At 42.9% G+C, this 24,457-nt stretch overlaps 1 protein-coding gene across 16 annotated transcripts in view; it reads left to right on the top strand.

Moving 5' to 3' along the window:
- birc6 (baculoviral IAP repeat containing 6) overlaps nt 1–19,140 on the top strand; it is a 156,419-nt gene extending 137,279 nt beyond the window's left edge. For all 16 annotated transcript variants that reach the window (XM_029752893.1, XM_029752882.1, XM_029752879.1 and 13 more), the window contains 3 exons: nt 4,269–4,457; nt 17,179–17,313; nt 18,202–19,140. In XM_029752893.1, coding sequence (XP_029608753.1) covers nt 4,269–4,457; nt 17,179–17,313; nt 18,202–18,381 — 504 coding nt within the window. In that variant the 3' untranslated portion in view covers nt 18,382–19,140. The remainder of the gene's footprint in view (nt 1–4,268; nt 4,458–17,178; nt 17,314–18,201) is intronic.
- Nucleotides 19,141–24,457: the final 5,317 nt, after the last annotated feature.

Genomic DNA, 24,457 nt, shown 5'->3' with positions numbered 1-24,457 from the left:
GCACAGGAGAGGGAGTTCAGAGAGTCCAACGGAAAAGGTCGCCAGGGTCAGAGTTGGTAGACGTTGGCCCTTGGCACTCATCCAGTATCTATGTCTTCATCCTCACTAATGGTTGAGGAAAGGATTGAGGTAATCATCATCTATTGTTAGGCTGACATCTACTTGACCGTCAAGACCAAATGGTTGGAGCACCTTTTGTGTTGTCCAGCTTGGGCTGGCAGACGGGAAAGCAGCCGCCCAGACAGAGGCTGGCTCTGTGGGTAATATATACTGGGCAGAGTGATGGAGAGAGCCGTTTACCCATTCTCCTTGAGACGACCCGGGGCATTAATTGAATCGTTACAAAGGTATATTGAAGGATTTCTTTTTTTTACAGAGTGAAAAATTATGCTTTTGTCTTGACGCCCTCTTAAATACCTTTCAAACATTTTTCCGTCAACTTTAGTATCCCGCCAAGTCTTTTCCGCCTTTTCTTTATATCTGAATTGCATTGTCCCGCCACCTGCCAACCCCTCTCTTACGCTACTGCTACTCTCTGTTCATCATATATGCATAGTCACTTTAACCATATCTACATGTACATACTACCTCAATCAGCCCGACTAACCGGTGCCTGTATGTAGCCTCGCTACTGTTATTTTTCACTGTCTTTTTACTGTTGTTTTTATTTCTTACCTATTGTTCACCTAATACCTATTTTGCACTGTTGGTGAGAGCCTGTAAGTAAGCATTTCACTGTAAGGTCTACACCTGTTGTATTCGGCGCACGTGACAAATAAACTTTGATTTGAAAGGTGTTTCCGGTATCAAAGCTTAAGCTTTTATTTCCCGCAAACCGACGTAGTCTTGATTGTGGTGAAGTTCTGCCTATGGCTTAGTATGAAATGTAGCCTTAATGCGGAGGCGGCATTGGCACGCACTACGCTCTATAGCTTTTGATGGTTGCTAAGCAGCGCCCGTTACTACTATCCCCCTGGCAGTTCTTAACTTTACAGGGCATGTCTCTTCACCTAGGTCTTCGCATAGCCCACCACATGCATTGTTTTCTTTTGTTTTCTTAACCACAAGTGGATAGATCCATAAAGAATTACTGTGGGAATAAATCAAATAAAATGCTATTTGTCACATGCTTCGCAGACAACAAGTGAAGACTAAGAGTGAAATGCTTACTTACGGGTCATTTTCCAACAATGCAGAGTTAAAAATATGCTGAATGGTAATAGTGAGACAAGAAATAAATACACAGTGAATAACGAGTAAAAAATAACATGGCTGTCTTCAGTGCCTTCAGGAAGTATTCATACTAGAGGTCGACCGATTAATCGGCATGACCGATTAATCGGCATGGCCGATTAATTAGGGCCGATTTCAAGTTTTCATAACAATCGGTAATCGTCATTTTTGGATGCCGATTACATTGCAATCCACGAGGGAACTGCGTGGCAGGCTGACCACCTTTTACGCGAGTGCAGCGTCAAAAGGACCTAGTAGGTTGCAAGGAGCCAAAGTAAGTTGCTAGCTAGCATTACATTTATCTTATAAAAAACAATCAATCTTCACATAATCAGTACACATGGTTGACGATATTACTAGGTTAACTAGCTTGTCCTGCATAGCATATAATCAATGTGGTGCCTGTTAATTTATCATCGAATCACAGCCTACTTCAACTTTGCCGAACAGGTGATGATTTAACAAAAGCGAATTGCCGAAAAAAGCACAATCTTTGCACAAATGTACCTAACCATAAACATCAATGCCTTTCTTAAAATCAATACACAGAAGTAAATTTTTTTTAAACCTGCATATTTAGGTAAACGAGATTCATGTTAGCAGGCAATATTAACTAGGGAAATTGTCACTTCTCTTGCGTTCAGTGCAAGCAGAGTCAGGGTATATGCCGCAGTTTGGGCCGCCTGGCTTGTTGTGAACTAATTTTCCAGAATTCTACATAATTATGACTTGACATTGAAGGTTGTGCAATGTAACAGCAATATTTAGACATAGGGTTGCCACCCGTTTGATAAAATACGGAACGGTTCTGTATTTCACTGAAAGAATAAACGTTTTGTTTTCGAAATGATAGTTTCCGGATTTGACCATATTAATGACCTAAGGCTTGTATTTCTGTGTTTATTATAATTAAGTTTATGATTTGATATTTGATAGAGCGGTCTGACTGCGCCGTTGTAGGCAGCAACAGGCTCGTAAGCATTCATTCAAACAGCGCTTTACTGCGTTTGCCAGCAGCTCTTAGCAATGCTTGAAGCACAGCGCTGTTTATGACATCAAGCCTATCAACTCCCGAGATTAGGCTGGCAATACTAAAGTGCCTATAAGAAAATCCAATAGTCAAAGGTATTTGAAATACAAATGGTATAGAGGGATATAGTCAACGCGTCATAATTCCTATAATAACTACAACCTAAAACTTTTTAACTGGGAATATTGAACCACCAGCTTCATATGTTCTCATGTTCTGAGCAAGGAACTTAAACGTTAGCTTTTTTACATGGTATATATTGCACTTTTACTTACTTCTCCAACACTGTTTTTGTATTATTTAAACCAAATTGAACATGTTTCATTATTCATTTGAAACTAAATAGATTTTATTTATGAATTATAATCGGTATTGGTGTACCAATCGGTATCGGTGTTGAAAAATCATAATCGGTTGACCTCTAATTCATACCCCTTGACTTATTCAACATTTTGTTGTTACAGCCTGAATTCAAAATGGGGATAGAAACTGTTCAGGGTCCTGTTGGTTCCAGACTTGGTGCATCGGTACCGCTTGCCGAATGAGGCATCAAGTTGTTGCTAACTAAAACTCCCAGTCATCCAATTGTTATAATACATTTGAAGCAATATCCTACCAGCACTGTGGTCAATTTCAGACAGGCGTGGGGACTCGTCTTGATAAATCAACGAATGTCCAATTTCTTTTTTTTTCTTTTAAACTGAGTCTCCATTTGGATATCGGTTAGAATACAATTAGGCTGTGGAAATGTCAGCTGAGGTGAGTGCTGCTCATGATCATCTTGTCTAGTTGGCTCATTGTTTAATGCTGATCAGAACATTGTGCCAGCATGTTATTTAGCTTAACAAATGGATGATTTTGTTCTTCAGTCGCTTAGTAGCCTAAGCCTACTGTCTTAATTAATCAATGTGATTTCCTTCTGTATATTTGTTTTTCTGGCTGGGCAAATAAGTAGAGGTGGTATAGCTCATCTATACATTTTTCTATCAGGTGTAGTTCTATTATTTTAGCTTGATCGTGTATAGGCAACTCCAAATGCCCGCAGAGGTTGTGAAATATGAACACGAGACTCGCATTCTTTTGAAAATATACATTGCTATTATTTTATCGGTATCATGATGAAGATGCTCTCAATGTAAGACCCTACGCCTGCTCCCTAACAAAGCAGAGTGGGGATAGGAAAGCGATGAAACATGAATCAAAAAAATAATGGTCTTGCCTTGGGCTCAGTTTCAAAATATTGCTTTTATGACAACGGTTCCACAGGTCGCCGTGTCGCAAGTTGTGTGGGGAAAATATGATTTGTATTTGTTCTATTTCTTAGCCTACTATAAAATGTGTTGTCTGTTTATTTCACAAAATAACTAGGCCTATTGATTTCATGTGCGTGGCGCAGACATGTCGCCTATAGGCTGCACAGACCAGTAACATAATTCAATATGCTGTTCGATTCATTTGAAAATGCATTTTATTATTTTATCTTATGTTTCTTAGGACCTGCCTATTACAAATTAATAATGGATGTCTTTGTGATGCTCCACAGTCAATGGATTGAATAAAATAGACGTCCAGACACATCAGCCCACATCTAGTCCCACTCCAAAACGTGCTGTTGTGCACGGGAGATATAGGCTCATCCCGGCAAGGATGTGGTAAAGGGACTGAATGAATTGGGTTCTAAAAAAAACATTTCCTGATTTCTTTAACAGGCAACATACCGTGAAGGCTGTCTGTAAAGTGTCCCCCATGCTTTTTGCTGTGATGCTCATTGTAGGCTCTGCAATGTTCTCACCTCTCCCACTGCTTCTGTCTCCTCTTTATCTTGTATCTCTTGCTCCCCCTTCGGCTCTCTCCACACCCTCTTCAGTAACCTCCCAACAAGTTCTGGGTGTATGTGTATTTCCTAATGATCACATGCATTCCATTAATCTCTCTCTTTCTCGCTCTCTTTTTCTCTCAATTTCAATTCTTTCTCTCGCTCTGTCCCTCTCTCTCTCTCCCCCAGGTGCTGGTATCGGTGCAGTCTCTGATCCTGGTGTCGGAGCCCTACTTCAACGAGCCGGGCTACGAGCGTTCACGCGGAACCCCCAGCGGCACACAGAGCTCCCGCGAGTACGACGGAAACATCCGGCAGGCCTCCGTCAAGTGGGCCATGCTGGAGCAGATGCGCAACGCCTCGCCTTGCTTCAAAGAGGTGAGCCCCCCCCCCGCCCTGCTATCAGGCTATCCTGCAGTACCTCACCCTTTCAGACACACTGTTAGGTTACCCTGCATGCTCTTTGAAAGAGGTAAGAGTATTGCATAACCCGGAGCCTTCCTCCTGTTACTGTTAACCCTCACCTTTCCTGACACCTCAACCAGACCCACATCAGTGTTTAATAATGCCTCTCAATTCTATTGTAGTAGAATTCTCTGTCATGGATTACCATAACACTCACCATGCTCCTTTATTACAGTAGCTACCAGCCTCTGCTTAATAAAAACGCTCTGATACAGGCCCAAAGTCCTTCACTGTCCTTTATTACAACAGTGGCAGATAATAAATTCAATGTTGATTAATTCCAAGGTAGATAATATCGGCCCCGTATTTGATTTCCTCCTGTCCTTGACACCGGCTGCGCAGGCTGATAGCGCAGTAGATGCAGTCAGTCACCAAGTCGGCCTAGAGAGGTGGAGCGAGGGAGAGGATGGGGGAGGGGAAGATGAAGAGAGGGTGGGGGTAGAGGGAAAGAAAGTGAAGCAGAGTGAGATTGGGAGGTGGTAGAAGAGGTGTTTCTAATGATTTCCTCCAGGCAGGGGAGGCGTGTGTCAGCACCACATATGCGGCCCCTGTGTGGGTGCTGCTGTCTGATGGAGGGAACTTAAGGCACCACAGCCAGATAAACACTGCTCTAGTCAGGCTTCTAACATGTGCTGTGTCTAATCACTCACACTGCGAGCAGATAGAACTCAGCACCCGACATTCCACTCACTCCCTTGTTCCTCTTCTCCTCTCTGTCACATTGTATCTCATTGGAGCTTCATGACACAGCAAGAAATAACGTCTTATTAATGGCATTGTCATTGGCTTTGCTCTGTCGTTCGCCCCTGTGTGCATGTGCACACACACAGCCAACATCGATTTAAAATATTGGATTCTGGGAATGTAGACCTGGATGAGAACACAAAATGAAATTAAGATCCCAGGTGCTTGCTGCTCTGCCAAGCACCTTGGCTTTGCCAAAACAATAATGTATTTTCCGGTCGCTCTCTACCTGCAATCAGAAGAGAGGACAGGACGTCTGTCTGTGGGCCTCAACCTGAGCCTCTGGACCAATGTTTTCCTTCAGCCAGACATTATTTAGCAGGCCGTCAGACATGGTGATTAGCCCTGCGAGCAGACCAGACTGGGGAGACAGAGTAGGGATGTGGACCTTTGGAGAGCACTACCATGTCCTCTATCTCTCATTTGTATAGCGAGACAGGGAGGAAAGCCAGTTGACACTAAAACCGCTGGCCTTTGAGGGACCCCCCCCTTCAAGCTAATGAGCAGTCATTTTGCCTGCAACATTCTAACAGTGTAATTAATACATTTTCATATATGCTATTGCAAAAATGATCATTTGGTTGTGTTAATGACGATCTAAGGTAACATTAGAATACTCGCCTCCCGAGTGGTGCAGACGTGCTAGCTGTGCCACTAGAGATCCTGGTTCGAGTCCAGGCACTGTCGCAGCCGGCCGCGACCGGGAGACCCATGGGGCGGCGCACAATTGTCCCGGCGTTGTCCCGTTTAGTGGAGGGTTTGGCCGGCAGTGATGTTCTTGTCCCATCGCGCACCAGCGACTTCTGTGGCGGGCCGGGCATAATGCACACGGTCGCCAGGTGCACAGTGTTTCCGCCAACATATTGGTGTGGCTGGCTTCCGGGTTAAGCAGGCATTGTGTCGAGAAGCAGTGCGGCTTGGCTGGGTTGTGTTTCGGAGGACGCGCGGCTCTCGACCTTTGGCCTCTCCCGAGTCCGTACGGGAGGTGCCGCGATAGGACAAGACTGTAACTACCAATTGCATGCTTCGAAATTGGTGAGAAAAAGGGGTAAAAAAAATTTGTAGAATACGGCTGTAACGTAACAAAATGTGGAATAAGTGAAGGTCTGAATACTTTCTGAATGCACTGGAAACAACAAAAGCTGGTGAGTGCATTGCTGATGTTGTTTGCTTGAGAAGTAGGGGCTGCTCTCTGTTGACATTTTGTGTTGATAATCGGCATGTAGCATTGTCATCGGCTTGTTCGATCTAAACGGTGCCAATCCCATCCTCTCTCCTGTCTCACGTTTTATTTGGTGCTGGCGTGGGCACCTGCACAGTGTGCACCGTTCTGGCTTTTCTGCACTTAGGCCTAGGAGGTGTAGATTATTCAGGCTGAGGCTCAGAATCAGAAGAATAATCATCAGAGATGTCATGAATCATTTCTTCCCCGCCATCTGTCGTTTTCATTCAGATTTTGTAGTAACGCTAACGCAGCATGTGCTTCCATTCATCTTGGTCTTCTTGCCATTGTAAATTACACACACTCTCACTGTCTACTCTAAGTAGGCCAGAGTAGACTTATAAAACTGCTTGGATTTGGTGGACTGATACAGAGTACATAACATTTTGAGATTTCAATTTGAATATACCAATTCAATAGAATGGCCCGTCCTGTTCTTCATTCACAATTGGTGATTAAATAATTATGCATCGTTCGCTTCCCCTCGTTCATCAACGCACCCTTTCTCCTCCTTTCTCCCCCTTCATATTTTACTTCATTTATTTAATCTGTTCTATGTGTGAAATTAGTTTAGGTTCAGTTTCGAGGCGATTATCAGGGTGATTTAACAACTGAGCACGGCACATTCCACTGTCAGGAGAAGGTGCGGAGCAGGCCCTACTATCTGGAAGAGGGGCAACGGGGGCAATCATTCAAAAAAATTACATCAAACTGGTTCTAACTCCAGTTCGGTTTGTCGTATTGATATTCTAACAACGGCAGTGTGTTATATAGACTTATTTAGGAAAAGTCAAGGACAGAGGGGGGCATGACTTTAAAAATGGCAGAGTAATATTGGCCGTTCACTCTGTCAGTTAGGTTGCCAGAGACGCGACCCAGTCGTGAAGTATTTTTGCTCCATATCTATGGATGCGACTCAGCCGTTCGTTCTAAATGTATCCCTTGCTTGCAAGCTAGGCAAGTACAGTTAAGTTAGTCACGTCAAACAGTGCTGGCAGAATAAGAGCAAAATAGCTGCATTTGGGTTTCTTTAAGCTGTTTTCTAATGTGCTCTTTCGTCAGGACACTGTTCATTCAGAGGAGCTAGCCAACTACACAGCTAACAATCACTTCAAACTGAAGCTGGAAAGACAACAAACTAGCTGCATTTCATTTCGCTTGACCTGTTTTTCTTTTGACATGAATTTGTATTTATCCATAAAAATTGTGCTGATTCCTGAGTTGGTCTGGCTGAGAAGAAATGTCTGTCTTATCCTGACAAGTTCATCCTCAATGGGACAGTGGAGAGAGAATTTCAGTATTGAAACGATGTTGTAAATGTCGGAGAGACAGACAGCAAGGTTTATAAATATCTCTGCTGTTGAAAACCATATGTGACCCGTTTCAGGAAACTAGGCGTATGTCGCGCGTCACTACTTCACAGGAGAGCCATTTGATTGTAAACTTAGTTTTTTAATCAAAATTGATTGATTGTTTTGATCAGAAATGCCTTCTGGAACATGTGAACTTTCATGTGCCTTAATAACAAACTTGTATGCCATCTGTAAATATGAATAAAATTGTTAAATTACAAGCATAGTTGGTTTAGCCACAGAAAAATGCAGCAACCTTCCCGCTAGCCATGTCTGTCGGCACATATGCCACTGACAGGCATGGCAGCTCTGCTTCTAGCTCCTTAGCAACTTTGCAGGATTTTGCCCTGCCCTAAATACATAGACCTGAAATCACTAATGGAACACTAGTCGCTTTCATAATGTTTACATACTGCTTTACTCATTTCATATGTATATACTGTGTTTTATTCTACTATATTTTAGTCAATGCCACTCCTAATATTTATATATTTCTTAATTCAATTATTTTACTTTTAGATTTGTGTGTATTGTTGTGATATGTTAGATTTTGCTGCACTGTTGGAGCTAGAAACACAAGCATTTCGCTACACCCGCAATAACATCTGCTAAATATGTGTATGTGACCAATCACACTTAATTAAATTATTTGATTTGATTGGCTGAGATAATGAGTGGGCTGGACATGCCGAGAGATCATTTTGGATTGGTCTGAGCTGGTCAGTATGTGTAGGTAATCCTTTCTAATGTGGCTTTTTTGAAAGACATCACGTAGTACAACTGCATGAGTGTTGCTCTCCACTTTCTGGAGGACAGAGTTTTGAAATCAGTGGAATTAGAGTATGATAGCTAAGGAGATGGAGAAAATTCTGGTGTTTGATTGCAAATATGCAGACGGAGTCTAAAAGAGAACACACAGAAGGTAGCTAGCTACATGTCTAAAAAGACTCCACTATACAATTTCAATAGAATGTTCATGATGTCACTGCGACAACTGTCGATAGACGTGGCTGGTAAATTCGCTCTGGCTATCTACTCTATCAGAGCACTCTCGTCTGAGAGTGCCAGAGCGCAGAATAACTGACAAATTTACGAACGCTAACCTCCCGTTGAATATGGCCAGTGTCAGTAACCGTTGGCAAAAAAGCGTAATTAGATTTGTTCCCAGCAACACAGTCACCAACGCTCTGAATAACATAAAAACAGCCTAACCAGTCCTGCTAGGGCAAGTAAGATGGTCAGAGTGAGCTGTTCTCTCATTTGTGTCTGGAAGTAGCTAGCAAGCTAGCTAACGTTAGCCAGTTAGCTTGGGTGCTTGACTGCCGTGGTTAGGCCAGAACGCTGGGATCAACCCTACTCCTCGGCCAGAGCGTCGTGTGTGTGCTCTGAACACTCCGAATTTACGAATGGACAATCTGAAAACGCTCTTGAGTTTACGAACGCACAGTGCGCACTCTGAGCACGCTCTGGCACTCCAGATAAGATTTATCAACACACCCGTAGTATAAACCAGATTTTAGACTTCAAAATCTTTTTCTTTTTTTTGTACATGGCCTCGCGTGTGAATCCTTAAAGCGATGCTGAATGGGTGTAGACAAAGACTTCTCCAGTAGGTACCAAAACACGGGCCATTTTCTCAAAAGTGAGGTTACAAGTTTATCAACATTCAAAGCAGAATTACTTTCCCATTGTTCCTCAGCTGTAGTGTATGATATACCATTTTCTAGCTCTGAGTCTCTACTTTTATCCAATGTAAAAATCACCATTTCAAATTTTGCTACATAAGACCTTTTCTAAAAGAAAGGGGAGATAATGTCTAGATGCTTTCTTACAGTGATGAGTAAGTTCATAAATTGCCTGGCTGGGCTGATGAGACCGTGGATTGCGCAGTGAGATTGACAGTGAAATGCCCATTTACTGATCCTAGCCTTAGCCGGTGGTAACTTGTGGAATAGACACCGACTGGAACGAGGTTTTAACCAATCAGCATCCAGGATTAGACCCACTTGTTGTATAAACTGAAATATTATGGAGGCTCGTCCGGGATCTATTTCGCCCCACGTGACCCCATCTCATAGATATAGAACCGTACCTGGAGAAGTCTTCCCCCGAAAAAGATGTCGATTCTCAACAGGATTACCTAGAGAAATGCATCAAAGGCAAATGGTCTCCAATCTGTTGAGGTAGAGGTACTGTTGAAGTACATTGTGTGTGTGAGTGAGTTCAAGACACACACCCAAACTGTCACGTCAGATGCTCCCAGTAATATTCCATGCTATGTGGTAGAAGCGTGGCAGTGTCATTTTCGGGTCCCAGGGTGAAAATCGTCAGCTTTTGCACGGCAGCAGTCTCTGTAATAAAACCACAGGGATCTGACGTCAGAGCGGCTCAATGTGAAATGGGCCATTGGTGCTGGGGAAAATGGCAGGTCTCTGCAATAATGCCTGCAATACTGCCTTCGTGCCCTCCTGAAATTCAATTAAGCTCGTGAGACACTCCTACACGATCCTGCGCTGCCCTTTTCCCATCTGAGCCCATGGCAAAGACACAGAACAAAATACTAGCTGCAAACAGAATAGCTGCGGCCCGCGCACACACATACGGTAGTAATTGTCTCCGTTTTGATGATGCTGCGAGCTCAGCGCTGTCTATTTCCGCTCATGTAAACAGTGAAAGCTGTGACACTATAGACATATTTATTTTTGGTGCCAGGGTATTGTGTGTGAGAATCCAACATTTCTATGCCCTATTTATAGTCTGAGATGGAGAATAAAAAGCAACCTTGAATAATGCAGCAGGAGATTGTCAGGTGGAATTAGGAACAACAGGTTGGCCGTCGAAAAATAGAGCCGATTCTGTATGTGAGAGAGCGAGCCAGGGGAGGCTTTGCTGTGGCTGACATCTCAAACCCACTACTCCAAAGCGCTTTCCCTCAGGAGCTTAGCGAGACCGACACCCCTGTCCTCTCTTCATAGGTCGGTCCACACAAGAATGGAGCTCATTATCAGAGGGCTTTCCCATAGAAATATAATTCATCATGCTATATCTATGGGGTATTCACTGTTGTGACAATGGGGGAAGTTATGGAGTCCTTTATGAGACCAGCATGTTGTCTTGACCTCTGCCAGCCCTGACCGGGTCTACTATATACAGTGTGGTAGAATCACAATCCAAGGACCTCCCCAGAGCAGATGGAACTAAAGCTACCTTACGTGTTCATTTATCATGTAAACAAGAGGAGGATGCATCAGTGGAGGGACCACACACACAGTCCTGCTTGCACACCCTGTCAAGGAAATAAGTCATTGTGTTCAGCACACTCCATTATAGTGCATTATTTCTGGGTTTTAGCGAGACACCTCTGCCCAGTGGGAGCTATCGAGGCTGGGGCGTTGACTCCTCTCTGTGTGACCCGCTAACCCAGCACAGCTTGGTTCAGAATACTGCAGGCTGCTGTATAGACTGGCTGGAGGTTAGATAGGGCTCCTGTGCTGGGTTTCGTGACAGAGAGAGGGAGAGAAAGCCAAGAGTGGAGGAGTGATGTGCCACAGCCGCCAGGATTTCCATGGCTATGCTGGCAAGGAAATTGATCATTCCCCTAACCTCACATCTCCCCTTCTTTCCCATGGCCCAATTCCGTGGCAGCGACTGCTTGCCTCTGCAGAGTGTCAGTCAAAAGTGACGATGGGTGCTTTAGAATGTCACTGTTTAGTCACCGGGATCTGAGTGAGTAGGACCTCGTCTTAGGCAACATGCGGCGAGGGATTCTGCAGGAGTGCTACTGCTGAGCATGTCAAGAGAGGATGACGTGGTGTGCGGGCGACGATTTGAGAATGCTGACGTTAACAGACACAAACACACCACTCGACGCTGGGGCAGTGGTGTTGAAGTCAGCGTGAATAAAGCTGGGCTGTTTTTCCTGTCCCAGAGGCCGACCGTCCAGAGGCCATGCCATCTGCCCGGTTGGGGAAGGAGGCCCTCGTTTCTGTCTCCTCCTGGCCCCTTTGCCCACCCCACTCCCCCACCCCCACCCCGGCCTCAGTCCCAGCTGTAGTCACACACTCCCTCCCCCACTGATGCCAAGGCACGTGACTGCAGCTCCAAACTGATTTGGAGCTGTTGTCCATCTCTACTCCGTTTGAACAGTGACTGTATTTACGGTGCTGTAGCGTAGTAGACCTGAGCTGCCAGAGTCAGCAGAGGAGCAGACCAGGGGCTTAGCATGCAGCAGGCAGGACGCTGTGTCAGAGGAGCAGACCAGGGGCTTAGCATGCAGCAGGCAGGCACGCTGTGTCAGAGGAGCAGACCAGGGGCTTAGCATGCAGCAGGCAGGCACGCTGTGTCAGAGGAGCAGACCAGGGGCTTAGCATGCAGCAGGCAGGCACGCTGTGTCAGAGGAGCAGACCAGGGGCTTAGCATGCAGCAGGCAGGCACGCTGTGTCAGAGGTGCCTCAGGATGAAAAAAATAATTAATTCTCATCCTTGACCCCTTCGTGTGTGGAGCAAGCAGAAAAACATGGACACACACGTCTGCCCTCTGGCGTAATGAGTGGACGGCAGCATTACCTAAAAGGTCACTTAGTTCATCTGTAAATAGTGTGTAGACAATCAGCAGACCATGCCAGTGTGTGCATGTATGCGCATTTGTGTGTATCTCACATGGATTGGTTGGTGTTTTTGTGTGTTCAGTATGTGTCCAGCGTACCGTTTACAGGTCATTTGTCAAGACACCCTACTCTGATGGGTACATGTGTTCCATGTTCAGTGACTTTTGGATATGGACATAACGCTCCCGTCCATCTGACCAATGTGTGTACTGAAATGCCAAAAGTCACATGTGCAGTGCCCTTACAATACAAAACGCAGAGACTTAGTCCTTTTGAATTGGTAAGCATTTCTAAATGACTATGTTAAATGGAGGTCAACCACATAATGTCAGGCCGAGATCTGCCTCTGGGCTTTTGCTTGTAGTATGAGCCTTGTGCACACGTCACCACTGCTGCTCGATATCTGGAAATCTGGGGGAAGTTGCGTAACGCCGGGAGAAAGGTTATAGTTTTTATTTCCATTTGTTTTTCTGTTTTTATTTTAAGTTACATTTTGTTTCAGTTTTAAGACCTGATTTGCTAGTTATATTTAGTTTTAGTTGCTTCAAAATATTTATATTTAGTGTTGAACAGAAAGCATGCGTGTGAGGCTTTCTGTTCAACATTTGTGTTGTATCGTTTTTTTAGGATGTCACTTTTTGCAACCTGGGGGCAGTAATACATAAGGTGATGGTTCAGGTCATAGGTTAGGTTTAAATTATAAAGTCAATATCAATGTGACTTTAATTTGAATGGAATATCGCCGAGACTGGTGCAAAAAATATGGTGGATGGAAACTCTCTTGCCCATGTTTACAACAATCCAATGCTTTTTAACTTTGGTAATACATGTACGAAGAATCACATTATCTACCAAGACAATCTTTTCCCTGTTAGCTAGAGGTGTCAGAAGCCCCCAACCCAATCAAAAAATGTATACAGTGCCTGTCAAAAGTTTGGACACCTACTCATTCAAGGGTTTTTCTTAATTTTTACTATTTTCTAGATTGTAGAATAATAGTGAAGACATCAAACTGTGAAATAACATGTAGTACTAACCAAAAAAGTGTTAAACAAATCAAAATATATTTTAGATTCTTCAAAGTAGCCACTCTTCGCTGGATGACAGCTTTGCACACTCTTGGCATTCTCTCAACCAGCTTAATGGGGAATGCTTTTCAACAGTCTTAAAGGAGTTCCCACACTTGTTGGCAGCTTTTCCTTCACTCTGCGGTCCAACTCATCCCAAACCATTTCAATTGGGTTGAGGTCAGGTGATTGTGGAGGCCAGGTCATCTGATGCAGCACTCCATCACTCTCCTTCTTGGTCAAATAGCCCTTACACAGCCTGGAAGTGTGTTGGATCATTGTCCTGTTGAAAAACAAATGATTGTCCCACTAAGCGCAAACTAGATGGGATGGCGTATAGCTGCAGAATGCTGTGGTTGCCATGCTGGTTAAGTGTGCCTTGAATTCTAAATAAATCACTGACAGTGTCACCAACAAAGCATCCCCACACTATCACACCTCCTCCATGCTTCACGGTGGGAACCACACATGCGGAGATAATCCTTTCACCTACTCTGCTTCTCACAAAGACACAGCATTTGTAACCAAAAAATCTCAAATTTGGACTCATCAGACCAAAGGACAGATTTCCACCGGTCAAATGTCCATTGCTCATGTTTCTTGGCCCAAGCAAGTCTCTTCTTATTGATGTCCTTTAGTAGTGGTTTCTTTGCAGCACTTTGACCACGAAGGCCTGATTTCACGCAGTCTCCTCTGAACAGTTGATGTTGAGATGTCTGTTACTTGAACTGTGAACCATTTATTTGGGCTGCAATCTGATGTGAAGTTAACTCTGATGAACTTATCTTTTGCAGCAGAGATAACTCTGTGTTTTCCTTTCCTGTGGTGGTCCTCATGAGAGCCAATTTCATCATGTCGTTTGATGGTTTTTGCGACTGCACTTGAAGAAACTTTCAAAGTTCTTGACATTTTCAGAATTGACTGACCTTCATGTATTAAAGTAATGATGGACTGTCATTTCTCTGCTTATTTGAGCTGTTCTTGCCATAATATGGACTTGGTTTTTTACCAAATAGGGCTAACTTCTGTATACCACCCCTACCTTGTCACAACATAATTGATTGGCTCAAACGCATTAAGAAGGAAAGAAATTCCCCAAATTAACAAGGCACATCTGTTAATTGAAAAGCATTCCAGGTGACTACCTTATGAAGCTGGTTGAGAGAATGCCAAGAGTGTATAAAGCTGTCATCAAGGTAAAGAGTGGCTACTTTGAAGAATCTCAAATATAAAATATATTTTGATTTAACACTTTTGGTTACTACATGATTCCATGTGTTATTTTATAGTTTGTCTTCACTACTATTCTACAATGTAGAACATTGTCAAAGTAAAAAAAAAACCCTGGAATGAGTAGGTGTGTCCAAACTTTTGACTGGTACTGTGTGTGTATGTATGTATGTATATATATATATATATATATATATATATATATATATATATATATATATATATATATATATATATATATATATATATATATATATATATATATACACACACACACAGTACCAGTCAAAAGTTTGGACACACCTACTCATTCCAGGGTTTTTCTTTACTTTGACAATGTTCTACATTGTAGAATAATAGTGAAGACAAACTATAAAATAATATATATATATTTATTTATTTTTGGTTGGGGACTGCGGGGGTGCGTCCTTCGCCACTGCTGTTAGGCCTAGCTTGTGCATCCCTATCTATTTGAAACATCTCGCTGCATTTACCCACCAGATTCAGTAGCTTGAAAAACCCTTATTTCATGATGGTTTTTATTTTAGTTTGTTTTGATGACAAAGATAGTCTTAGTGACGGGTTCGTTAAAACTATTTAGTAAACTGAAATAAAATGTTCATGATTTAGCTTTCATTTTAGTTTACGATAATAACCTTGGCCTGGAGTAGGAGCACTTTGTTTGTTAACGGCTGTGAGGGAGGTGACCGTACCGATCACTCTCCCACGTTTACCCACCATTGTGACCTTGAAGGATTCACGGCAATCAGCTGGAGAGCATCGGAGAAATCTGTCCAAATAAATCAAGCAGGAGAGGAGAGAGGGAAGGAGAGCGCAGCCCCATTCTCCAGATTGATCCTGGTAAATAACAAACCAGCGGCCATGACAACTAATCCCCCAACAATAGTTGTGAAACGGAAAGTGAAGAGCAGTAGCATCCCGATTTGTCTGCCACAGAGACTCATGCTGGGAGGACGGGATGAGGGATGGAGGGGTCGCGGAGGTTGGTACTGAGGAGTGGTGGGTGTAGATTGACATCACTGACACATCACTCATCGCAGCATGTGTTGGGTAAGGGGGGGGGGGGGGGCTGAAGTGGCTGACTGAGCACAGAGCAAGGCTTGCTGTGACATCGGAGAGACCTGGTGATAAACACTCCCAGACCCACAGTGTGGAGTGTGAGAGACTTGAATGAGAAAGCAGGTTGCCAGCCAACCCTGCTCCATTCAAATAGAGAGCTGCCTCCCAATAATTAAGACTATCTAGATCGCCACACAGTTCAATACTAGGCTACATCTCATCTAATCCATCTAATCTTGGTCTCAGAGGAGAGCCAATTCTGCCCCTTATTTATTTATTTGTCTTTGTGATTTGGTGGCTCATTTCTTTAGCGGGTGTAACAAATAGTCATGTCAGTCATGCTTTGTTTTGACAGGATTGATTTACCCATGTTTCTGGATCTGCTCGATCCTATAGTCATTTTGTGTTCCGTGCCTACCAGCAATCATCCTGCTATTTGATTATACTCATTTAATCAGATTAATCTCTGGTGAACTCTAGCAATCAGAATAAGCTGAAGACAGAGGTTGGTTCTTGGTCGTTAGGCATCTCAAACACACACACACACACACACGGAGTGTATTGATATTGGAGATCTGATAGCCCCTGGGTTTTTCCATTGCTAATGCTTTTTGCTTATGAATAATTTGAAGTTCCTACTTGTACCCAGCATCTCAGGCTCTGTGCAGACCTGGAGAACTCAGTCAAGGGTAACGTTGCATAGCACTCCTCCAAACTTTTTTAGTGGAGAGATGGTGCTTATATTTATTAAGTTAACGCTGCACTTCAAATCAGCCTGCCTGCCCAGATCCAACTCCCTCCCCGGTCCTGGTGTAATAAGACCAGTCCTCATGCTGCTCCCTGTTGCAGAGGAAAACTTTCAGACGTTTCGGTGCGTTGCCTGTTCAGAAATATGCCCGACAAAGAAATTGTATTAGTTTCAGTGTCATTGCACTCACCCTTTGTCATTTACAGTGTGAACCATGGGGTATTTCAAGGGATTTTATTTCCAAAGCTGGCTGGCTCTCACTTCACCATTCCATAATCTGGGCCATTGGACAGCGGTTTAGTAATGTTACATTAGGATTATATTGAAGGCAGAACAAAGGGTAAATTTGATTGAATTATCCGTGCATTATACTCATTGTCCTCCAATGTGTCATGGAAGCAATATTTACATTTCCCAGCATATTTTATGCATTCCATAGCCTATAACTAGGGCCCGTACATACGTACAGGAAAAACTCCTGGCCCTACTAAATGGCTGTAAACCAGAAATGAGTTTCAATAATGTTACTGCTGGTAAACGTGCTGCATGTTTTTTCTGAGACTCATGGCTGTTCTAATCCACAGGTGATCCACAAACACTTCTACCTGAAGCGGGTAGAGGTCATGGCGCAGTGTGAGGAGTGGATCGCAGACATCCAGCAGTACAGCAGTGACAAGAGAGTGGGCCGCACCATGTCCCATCACGCTGCTGCATTGAAGGTAAACAAACGCACTCTTCAGCTACAGGAGAACCTTGCATCATATCAGAACGTTGTCCTTCACCACAGAAGGTAACACCTCATCTCCCTTTCACTTACGTTTACACACACAAGCACACACAGTTCTGGTTTGTGTTAATTAGGTCTGAATTGGTCGCTCAGGGCGACATCCCTGATGTTTATGCATGGTGGACGGGCTTGATTCATGCCACAGCTGGCTTCCCCCTCTGACTGTATTGAGGCGGCCCGAGCAGATAAGGGGCCCGCGTCCTACTTCACTCAGCGCTCACTGGCAGCAAGGCTCCCTTCCTCCGGCTGTTAATAGCCACAATTAATACCCAGTGTAAATAATCTCCCAGAGACCCTGATAAAGACTAAAGGACCACAGCAAGCTGCTCACATTGCTGTGGCAGCACCCAGTGCTGTTTTTAAAGCAGGGCCACAGAGTTCTTTGTAGTCCCATTATCTTCAGGGCTTTTTTTCTCTTGCTCCAGCAAATAGGTTCAGATTCTGAAATGATGGGTTGATCTTTAGTGCACGTTCTTGATTCCTTTCTCCTGGTATTTTTTTTTTAAGGTGATGTGTGATAAGTGGTCCCTTTTTTCATTACTTCAGTGGTATCCAAGATACTCTGCTTTGGCAGTGAAAGGGCAACTGGAATGGATTAATGAGAGCTCCAAGTGTATTTTAGTCAACTTAAATGGTGGGTTTGAAGTTTGTATTGGTTTGGAAGAGCATTTAGTTCACAGGCTTTGTCATTATTGTTGGGAAGAGTATATCTGTTTCCTCATCAGAGCCCATGTTTGTACTTGCCTCCTCACAGCATATAGTAGCTCTGAACTGAGCCCTATGTGATAACTCTGTCCTCTCTCCCTCTTTCCCCATCCAGAGGCACACGGCCCAGCTACGAGAGGAACTGCTGAAGCTGCCCTGCCCTGAGGGCCTGGAGCCTGACGGGGAGGAGTTCTCAGACAAGAGTGCCGCCCTCGTGGTCAAGGAGCTGCCCAATCAGGACGCGGAGAAGCCGAGTGGCAGCCAAGACGGCACCTGCAGTGAGGGCCCGCTATGAGTCCCGCCCCTCCTTGCTCCCCTCCACCCTAAGCCGCGGCCACTCCTCCTCACAACTATTACTATTGTTATTAAATAGACTTTGACGGCTTCGAAGCACAAGCCACCATTTTGTCAATATTTGTATGTAAGAATCTAATTATGTAATGGCTGAATAAAGAGGACAAAAAAACTAGATGAGAATGAAACAGCTTACAAACCAACAAAAATAAGACAAAACTCCGAACTATGCTATGCCCTTAAGGAAACAGTCGACAAACAAATTACCTTTTTATTTTTACCTGTAAAACAGTGTAAACTGTTTGTGCTTTTTTTTTTTTTTTTCAATTGTGAAATAACCACTGATTGGTATGTTATTAAATTTGTTTATGTATACATAATGACAGAGGAAATCACTGAATATATAAGGGAACTAGCCTACCATTAGAGAATAATGTTTACTGAATGTTCATTTCAATTGTTTGGACTGTTAGTGCAAGGACAGTTGTAACCAGGAATAAATTGGTCGTTCTTTAAGTATACTATTTAAAAGAAAACATACACTTTCCTGAATTTGAGAAATCTTCTGGTTGCCCATTGACATCGCTTTTTTGATTTCTACAGGATCCTGTAAACTTCAATAAAGGCTGAAATATACATTCTTAATTGCAATGATTACTTGTTACCCTTTTTACAGGCTGTTCAAAACGCTATGAGCACGTTTTTTTTGCCTCTAATTCTCAATGCAAGTTTAATAAATGCAACCTGTTTTACTTTTCCCGGATATATACATTGATCTGATTGTGTAGATAAGAGTCTGAGTATGTAAGATGTTTGGGATATGTACCGGTATGTGAAGGCTTCTGAATGTGTGATTTTGTGCGTGTTCAACAATCCCACTAAGATACAAAGCTGCTATGTGCCTTTTATCATTGACATCATACCAAATACTTTGAAAAAGTTAATTCACTGATTATTTGACATTTCTACACATTGATCGTTTCGCTCTGTCTGAAAAAGGTTGATTCCGGTGAAAGAAAAAGCACTTAATATTTTACTCACTCCCGGTTCAGTCACATACTCCTTTTGGTAGGACATTAAATGGAGCTTGAAAATGTGGATTGATTGTGCAAATGCTTCTTTCTGTGTTGTTGAACACAACTTGGACTTGAACCTCTTAAGGAAAACATGGTACCAATCCACATGGGAGCATAAGCTGCTACTGTAAAGTGACTTGGAAGGCCCAGTGCTTATTACCAGTGCAGGGAAATGGGCCATCTATATGGGTAAAATATTAAACTGAAGTATTTAGATATAAAAAAATGTCTTTGCTGGTGCAGTTTGTAGCCATCCTCAGTTAACTGTCGGTCCTCCTGTGTTCTATCCTCCTTACCATAAGATAAGCTTATATCGGCTTGTGCGTTTCACTGTCGTGGAACGAAATTACCTAAATCAACATCCAGCTTGATTCAGTGTGAATTGGCTGGCTGTATGTTGCCTTAGGTGTCTCCTAAGCAAATATATACAGAGTGGACATAACATTAAGAACAATGTCCTAGTATCTAGTTGCTCTTCCCCCTTTGCTCTCAGAACAGCCTCAATTCGTTGGGGCATGGACTCTACAATGTGTCGAAAGCATTCCACATGGATGCTGGCCCATGACTCCAATGCTTCCCACAGTTGTGTGAAGTTGGCTGGTTGTCCTGAGGGTAGTGGACCATTATTGATACTCACAGGAAATGTGAAAAGCTCAGTTCTTGAGACACATCGCCTGGCACCGGCTTCCGTACTCAAAGGCACTTAAATATTTTGTCTTGCCCATTCACCCTCTGAATTGAACACATACACAATGTCTTAATTGTCTCCAGGCTTAAAAATCCTCCTTTAAAAGGTCTCATCCACTTCATCTACAATGATTGTAGTGGATTTAACAAGTGACATCAAAAAGGGATCACCTGGTAAGTCTGTCATGGAAAGAGCAGGTGTCCGTAATGTTTTAGAAACTTGGTGTGTATATCAGTGTATCTTTACAGTTCTATATGAAGACTAAGCAACATTGAGCCTCTGGAACATTTTCCTGTTATCCCTTTCCCAAAAAGCTCTACCTTTGGGAATGCCTGTTGTGGCTCTTGTACAGCAAGCTTGGATAAAGGGATTATGGTGTAGAATAAAGGAGAACAGCACAGTGGATGCACTTCTGTGATTTAGCCCTACCACTATACATTATTCATCCTATGCTTTAAAACTCAGTGAAATAGGAGAAATAGCTACTGGAAAATGCATAGAGTGTAAAGCTCTGCATGGAGAATTAGCAATGGAATGCAATAAGCCTACGGGCTACACAGAGTACACGCAGCAGGGTTTGAATCAATTGTTGGGAATCTGAACCCAAATCACACCAATACTAGACAGGTGAACAGAGTTTGATGCAGTTTGTTTTTCTATCAAATTTCTTATCACATGAACCCTGTATTGCAATATATTACCCTTTCACCAATGTTTTGATCATTTAATGTATACTGAACAAAAATATAAATGCAACAATTACAACGATTTTACTGAGTTACAGTTCATGTAAGGAAATCTGTAAATTGAGGCCTTAATACATCCTAATTACTGCATTGGGAAAGTATTCAGACCTCTTGACTTGTTCCACATTTTGTTACATTACAGCCTTGTTCTAAAATTGATGACATAGTTTTTTCCCCTCATCAATCTACACACAATACCCCACAATGACAAAGAAAATCAGGTTGAAATACACATTTACATAAGTATTCAGACCCTTTACTCAGTACTTTGTTGAAGCACCTTTGGCAGCAATTACAATTGAGTCTTGGGTATGACGCTACAAGCTTGGCACACCTGTATTTGGGGAGTTAGGTCAGGTTGGATGGAGAGTGTCGCTGCAAAGCTATATTCAGGTCTCTCCAGAGATGTTAGATTGGGTTCAAGTCCAGGTTCTGACTGGGCCACTCAAAGACATTCAGAGACTTGTCCCGAAGCCACTCCTGTGTTGTCTTAGCTGTATGCTTAGGGTCGTTGTCCTGTTGGAAGGTGAAGATTCACCCCCGTCTGAGGTCCTGAGTGCTCTGGAGCAGGTTTTCATCAAGGATCTCTCTGTACTTTGCTCCGTTCATCTTTGCCTCGATCCTGACTAGTCTCACAGTCCCTTCTGCTGGAAAAACATCCCCACAGCATGATGCTGCCACCATGTTTCACCGTAGAGATGGTGCCAGTTTTCCTCCAGATGTGACTCTTGGCATTCATGCCAGAGTTCAATCTTGGTTTCACCAGACCAGAGAAAATTGGCAAACTCCAAGCTGTCTGTCATGTGCCTTTAACTGAGGAATGGCTTCCGTCTGGCCACCATAAAGGCCTGATTGGTGGAGTGCTGCAGAAATTGTTGTCCTTCTGGAAGGTACTCCCATCTCCACAGAGGAACTCTGGAGCTCTGTCAGAGTGACCATCGGGTTCTTGGTCATCTTCCTGACCAAGGACCTTCTCCCCCGATTGCTCTGTTTGGCAGGGTGGTTCCAAACTTCTTCCATTTAAGAATGATGGAGGCCACTGTGTTCTTGGGGACTTTCTATGCTGCAGTATTCTTTGGTACCCTTCCACCATCTTTGCCTCGACACAATACTGTCTCGGAGCTCTATGGACAATACCTTCGACCTCATGACTTGGTTTTTGCTCTGACATGCACTGTCAACTGTAGGACCTTATCTAGACTGGTGTGTGCCTTTCCAAATCATGTTCAATCAATTTAATTTACCAAAGGTGGACTCCAATCAAGTTGTAGAAACATCTCAAGGATGATCAATGGAAACAGGATGCACCTGAGCTCAATTTCGAGTCTCATTGCAAAGGGTCTGAATATTTATGTAAATAAGGTATTTCTGTTTTGAATTTTTTATAATATGCTAAAATGTCTAAAAACCTGTTTTCGCTTTGTCATCAAGGGGTATTGTGTGTAGATTGATGAAAAATGTTTTATTTAATCAATTTTAGAATAAGTATGTAAAGGAACAAAATGTGGAAAAGTCAAGAGGTCTGAATACTTTCCTAATGCACTGTATATTCAGAGCCATATCCCTGTAATGCTTAGAGAAGATCGAATGTCAAGCGTTATTGAAGTGCTGTGGTTGCAGGTTCACCTGCCTCATCTAAAGCCTATTTTGGGGTGTTGCTGTATGCCACCAAGTGCTAACAGTCAGTATCTAAATAATATGTGTGAAATGCTTGATGGTGTATGTGATGTAAACAGACGTCTACTTTCTTGGGGACCTGAATATTGACTGGTTTTAATCAAGCTGTCCGCTCAAGAGGAAGCTTCTCACTGTAACCAGTGCCTGTAATCTGGTTCAGGTTATTATTAATCAACTTTCCAGGGTGTTTACAAATACTACAGGAACAAGATCATCCACATGTATTAATCACATTTTTACTAATACTGTAGAACTTTGTTCTTAAGCTGTATCCGTACCCATTGGATGGATCACAATATAGTAGCTACATCCAGGAAAGACAAAGTTCCAACAGCTGGGCCTAAAATAGAGTATTAGAGATCATACAAAATATTTTGCTGTGATTGTTATGTGGATATTTGTTGGTCTGATGTGATTAATAAGGAGCATCCAGACACTGCACATGATGAATTTAGGAAATTGCTTCTTCCAATTATTGACAAACATATACCTGTTAAGAAACTGACTGTTAGAACTGTTAAGGCTCCATTGATTGATAAGGAATTTAAAAACTGGATGTTTGAAAGAGAGTGAGTGGCTAATAAGTCTGGCTGCACATCTGACTTATGTGACTAAACACAACAAAATGAAAACTGTATTATGAAGCAACGATATAAAGAATGGAGTACTTTAAATTAAATAATGAGCAGAAATACAAATTCAACTCCATCTTTCAACGAATCAGATGGCTTATTCATGACTAAACCATTTGATGTTGCCAATTATTTTAATGATTGCCCACTTTGCCAATGATGTAAACTTAGGCAGGAAATGTCAACAACGAACAGTGAGCCATCGTATTCATGCATTAAAAAACAAATCATTAAAGAAAAGCATAAGTTTGAATTTTGTAAAGTTAGTGTGGGAGAGGTAGAAATAGTGTTATCGATCAATAATGACAAACCTGGCATTGCAACTTAGATGGAAAGCTACCGAAGATGGTAGCTGACTCTCTGGTCTCTCCTATCTGTCATATCTTTAATCTGAGTCTAGAGGAAGGTGTTTGTCCTCAGACCTGGAGGGAAGCCAAAGTCATTCCGCTACCCAAGAGTGGTATCAGCTTGTTGCCAACTCTTAGCAACCTGTTGTAAAAAATAGTTTGACCAAATACAATGCTATTTCTCTGTAAACAAATTGACAACAGACTTTCAGCATGCTTATAGAGACATAGACTGCACTGACACAAATGACTGATGGTTGGTTGAAAGAAATTGATAAAACACTACATCACCAAAAGTAGGTGGACACCTGCTCGTCAAACATCTCAAAATCACGGGCATTAATATGGTGTTGGCCACCCATTTGCTGCTATAACAGCCTCCACTCTTCTATGACGGCTTTCCACTAGATGTTGGAACATTGTTGCAGGGACTTGCTTCCAATTAGCCACAAGAGCCTTGGTGAAGTTGGGCACTGATGTTGGCCGATTAGGCCTGGCTCGCAGTCGCCAGTCAAGGTCTTCCACACCGATTTCGATTAACCATTTCTGTATGGACCTCGCTTTGTGCATGGGGGCATTGTCATGCTAAAAAAGGAAAGGGCTTTCCCCAAACTGTTGCCACAAAATTGGAAGTACAGAATCATCTAGAATGTCATTGTATGCAGTATTGTTAAGATTTCCACTCACTGGAAGTAAGGGGCCTAGCCCAAACCATGAAAAACAGCCCCATACCATTATTTCTCCTCCACCAAACATTACAGTTGCATTCGGGCAGGTAGTGTTCTCCTGGCATCCATCAAACCCAGATTAGTCCATCGGACTGCCAGATGGTTAAGTGTAATTCATCACTCCAGAGAACGCTTTTGCACTGCACTAGAATCCAATGGCTGCGAGCTTTACAACACTCCAGC

Source organism: Salmo trutta, chromosome 5 (assembly GCF_901001165.1).
Source record: "Salmo trutta chromosome 5, fSalTru1.1, whole genome shotgun sequence".
In the NCBI taxonomy this organism is placed as follows: domain Eukaryota; kingdom Metazoa; phylum Chordata; class Actinopteri; order Salmoniformes; family Salmonidae; genus Salmo; species Salmo trutta.
This window is presented reverse-complemented; position numbering and strand designations above follow the sequence as displayed.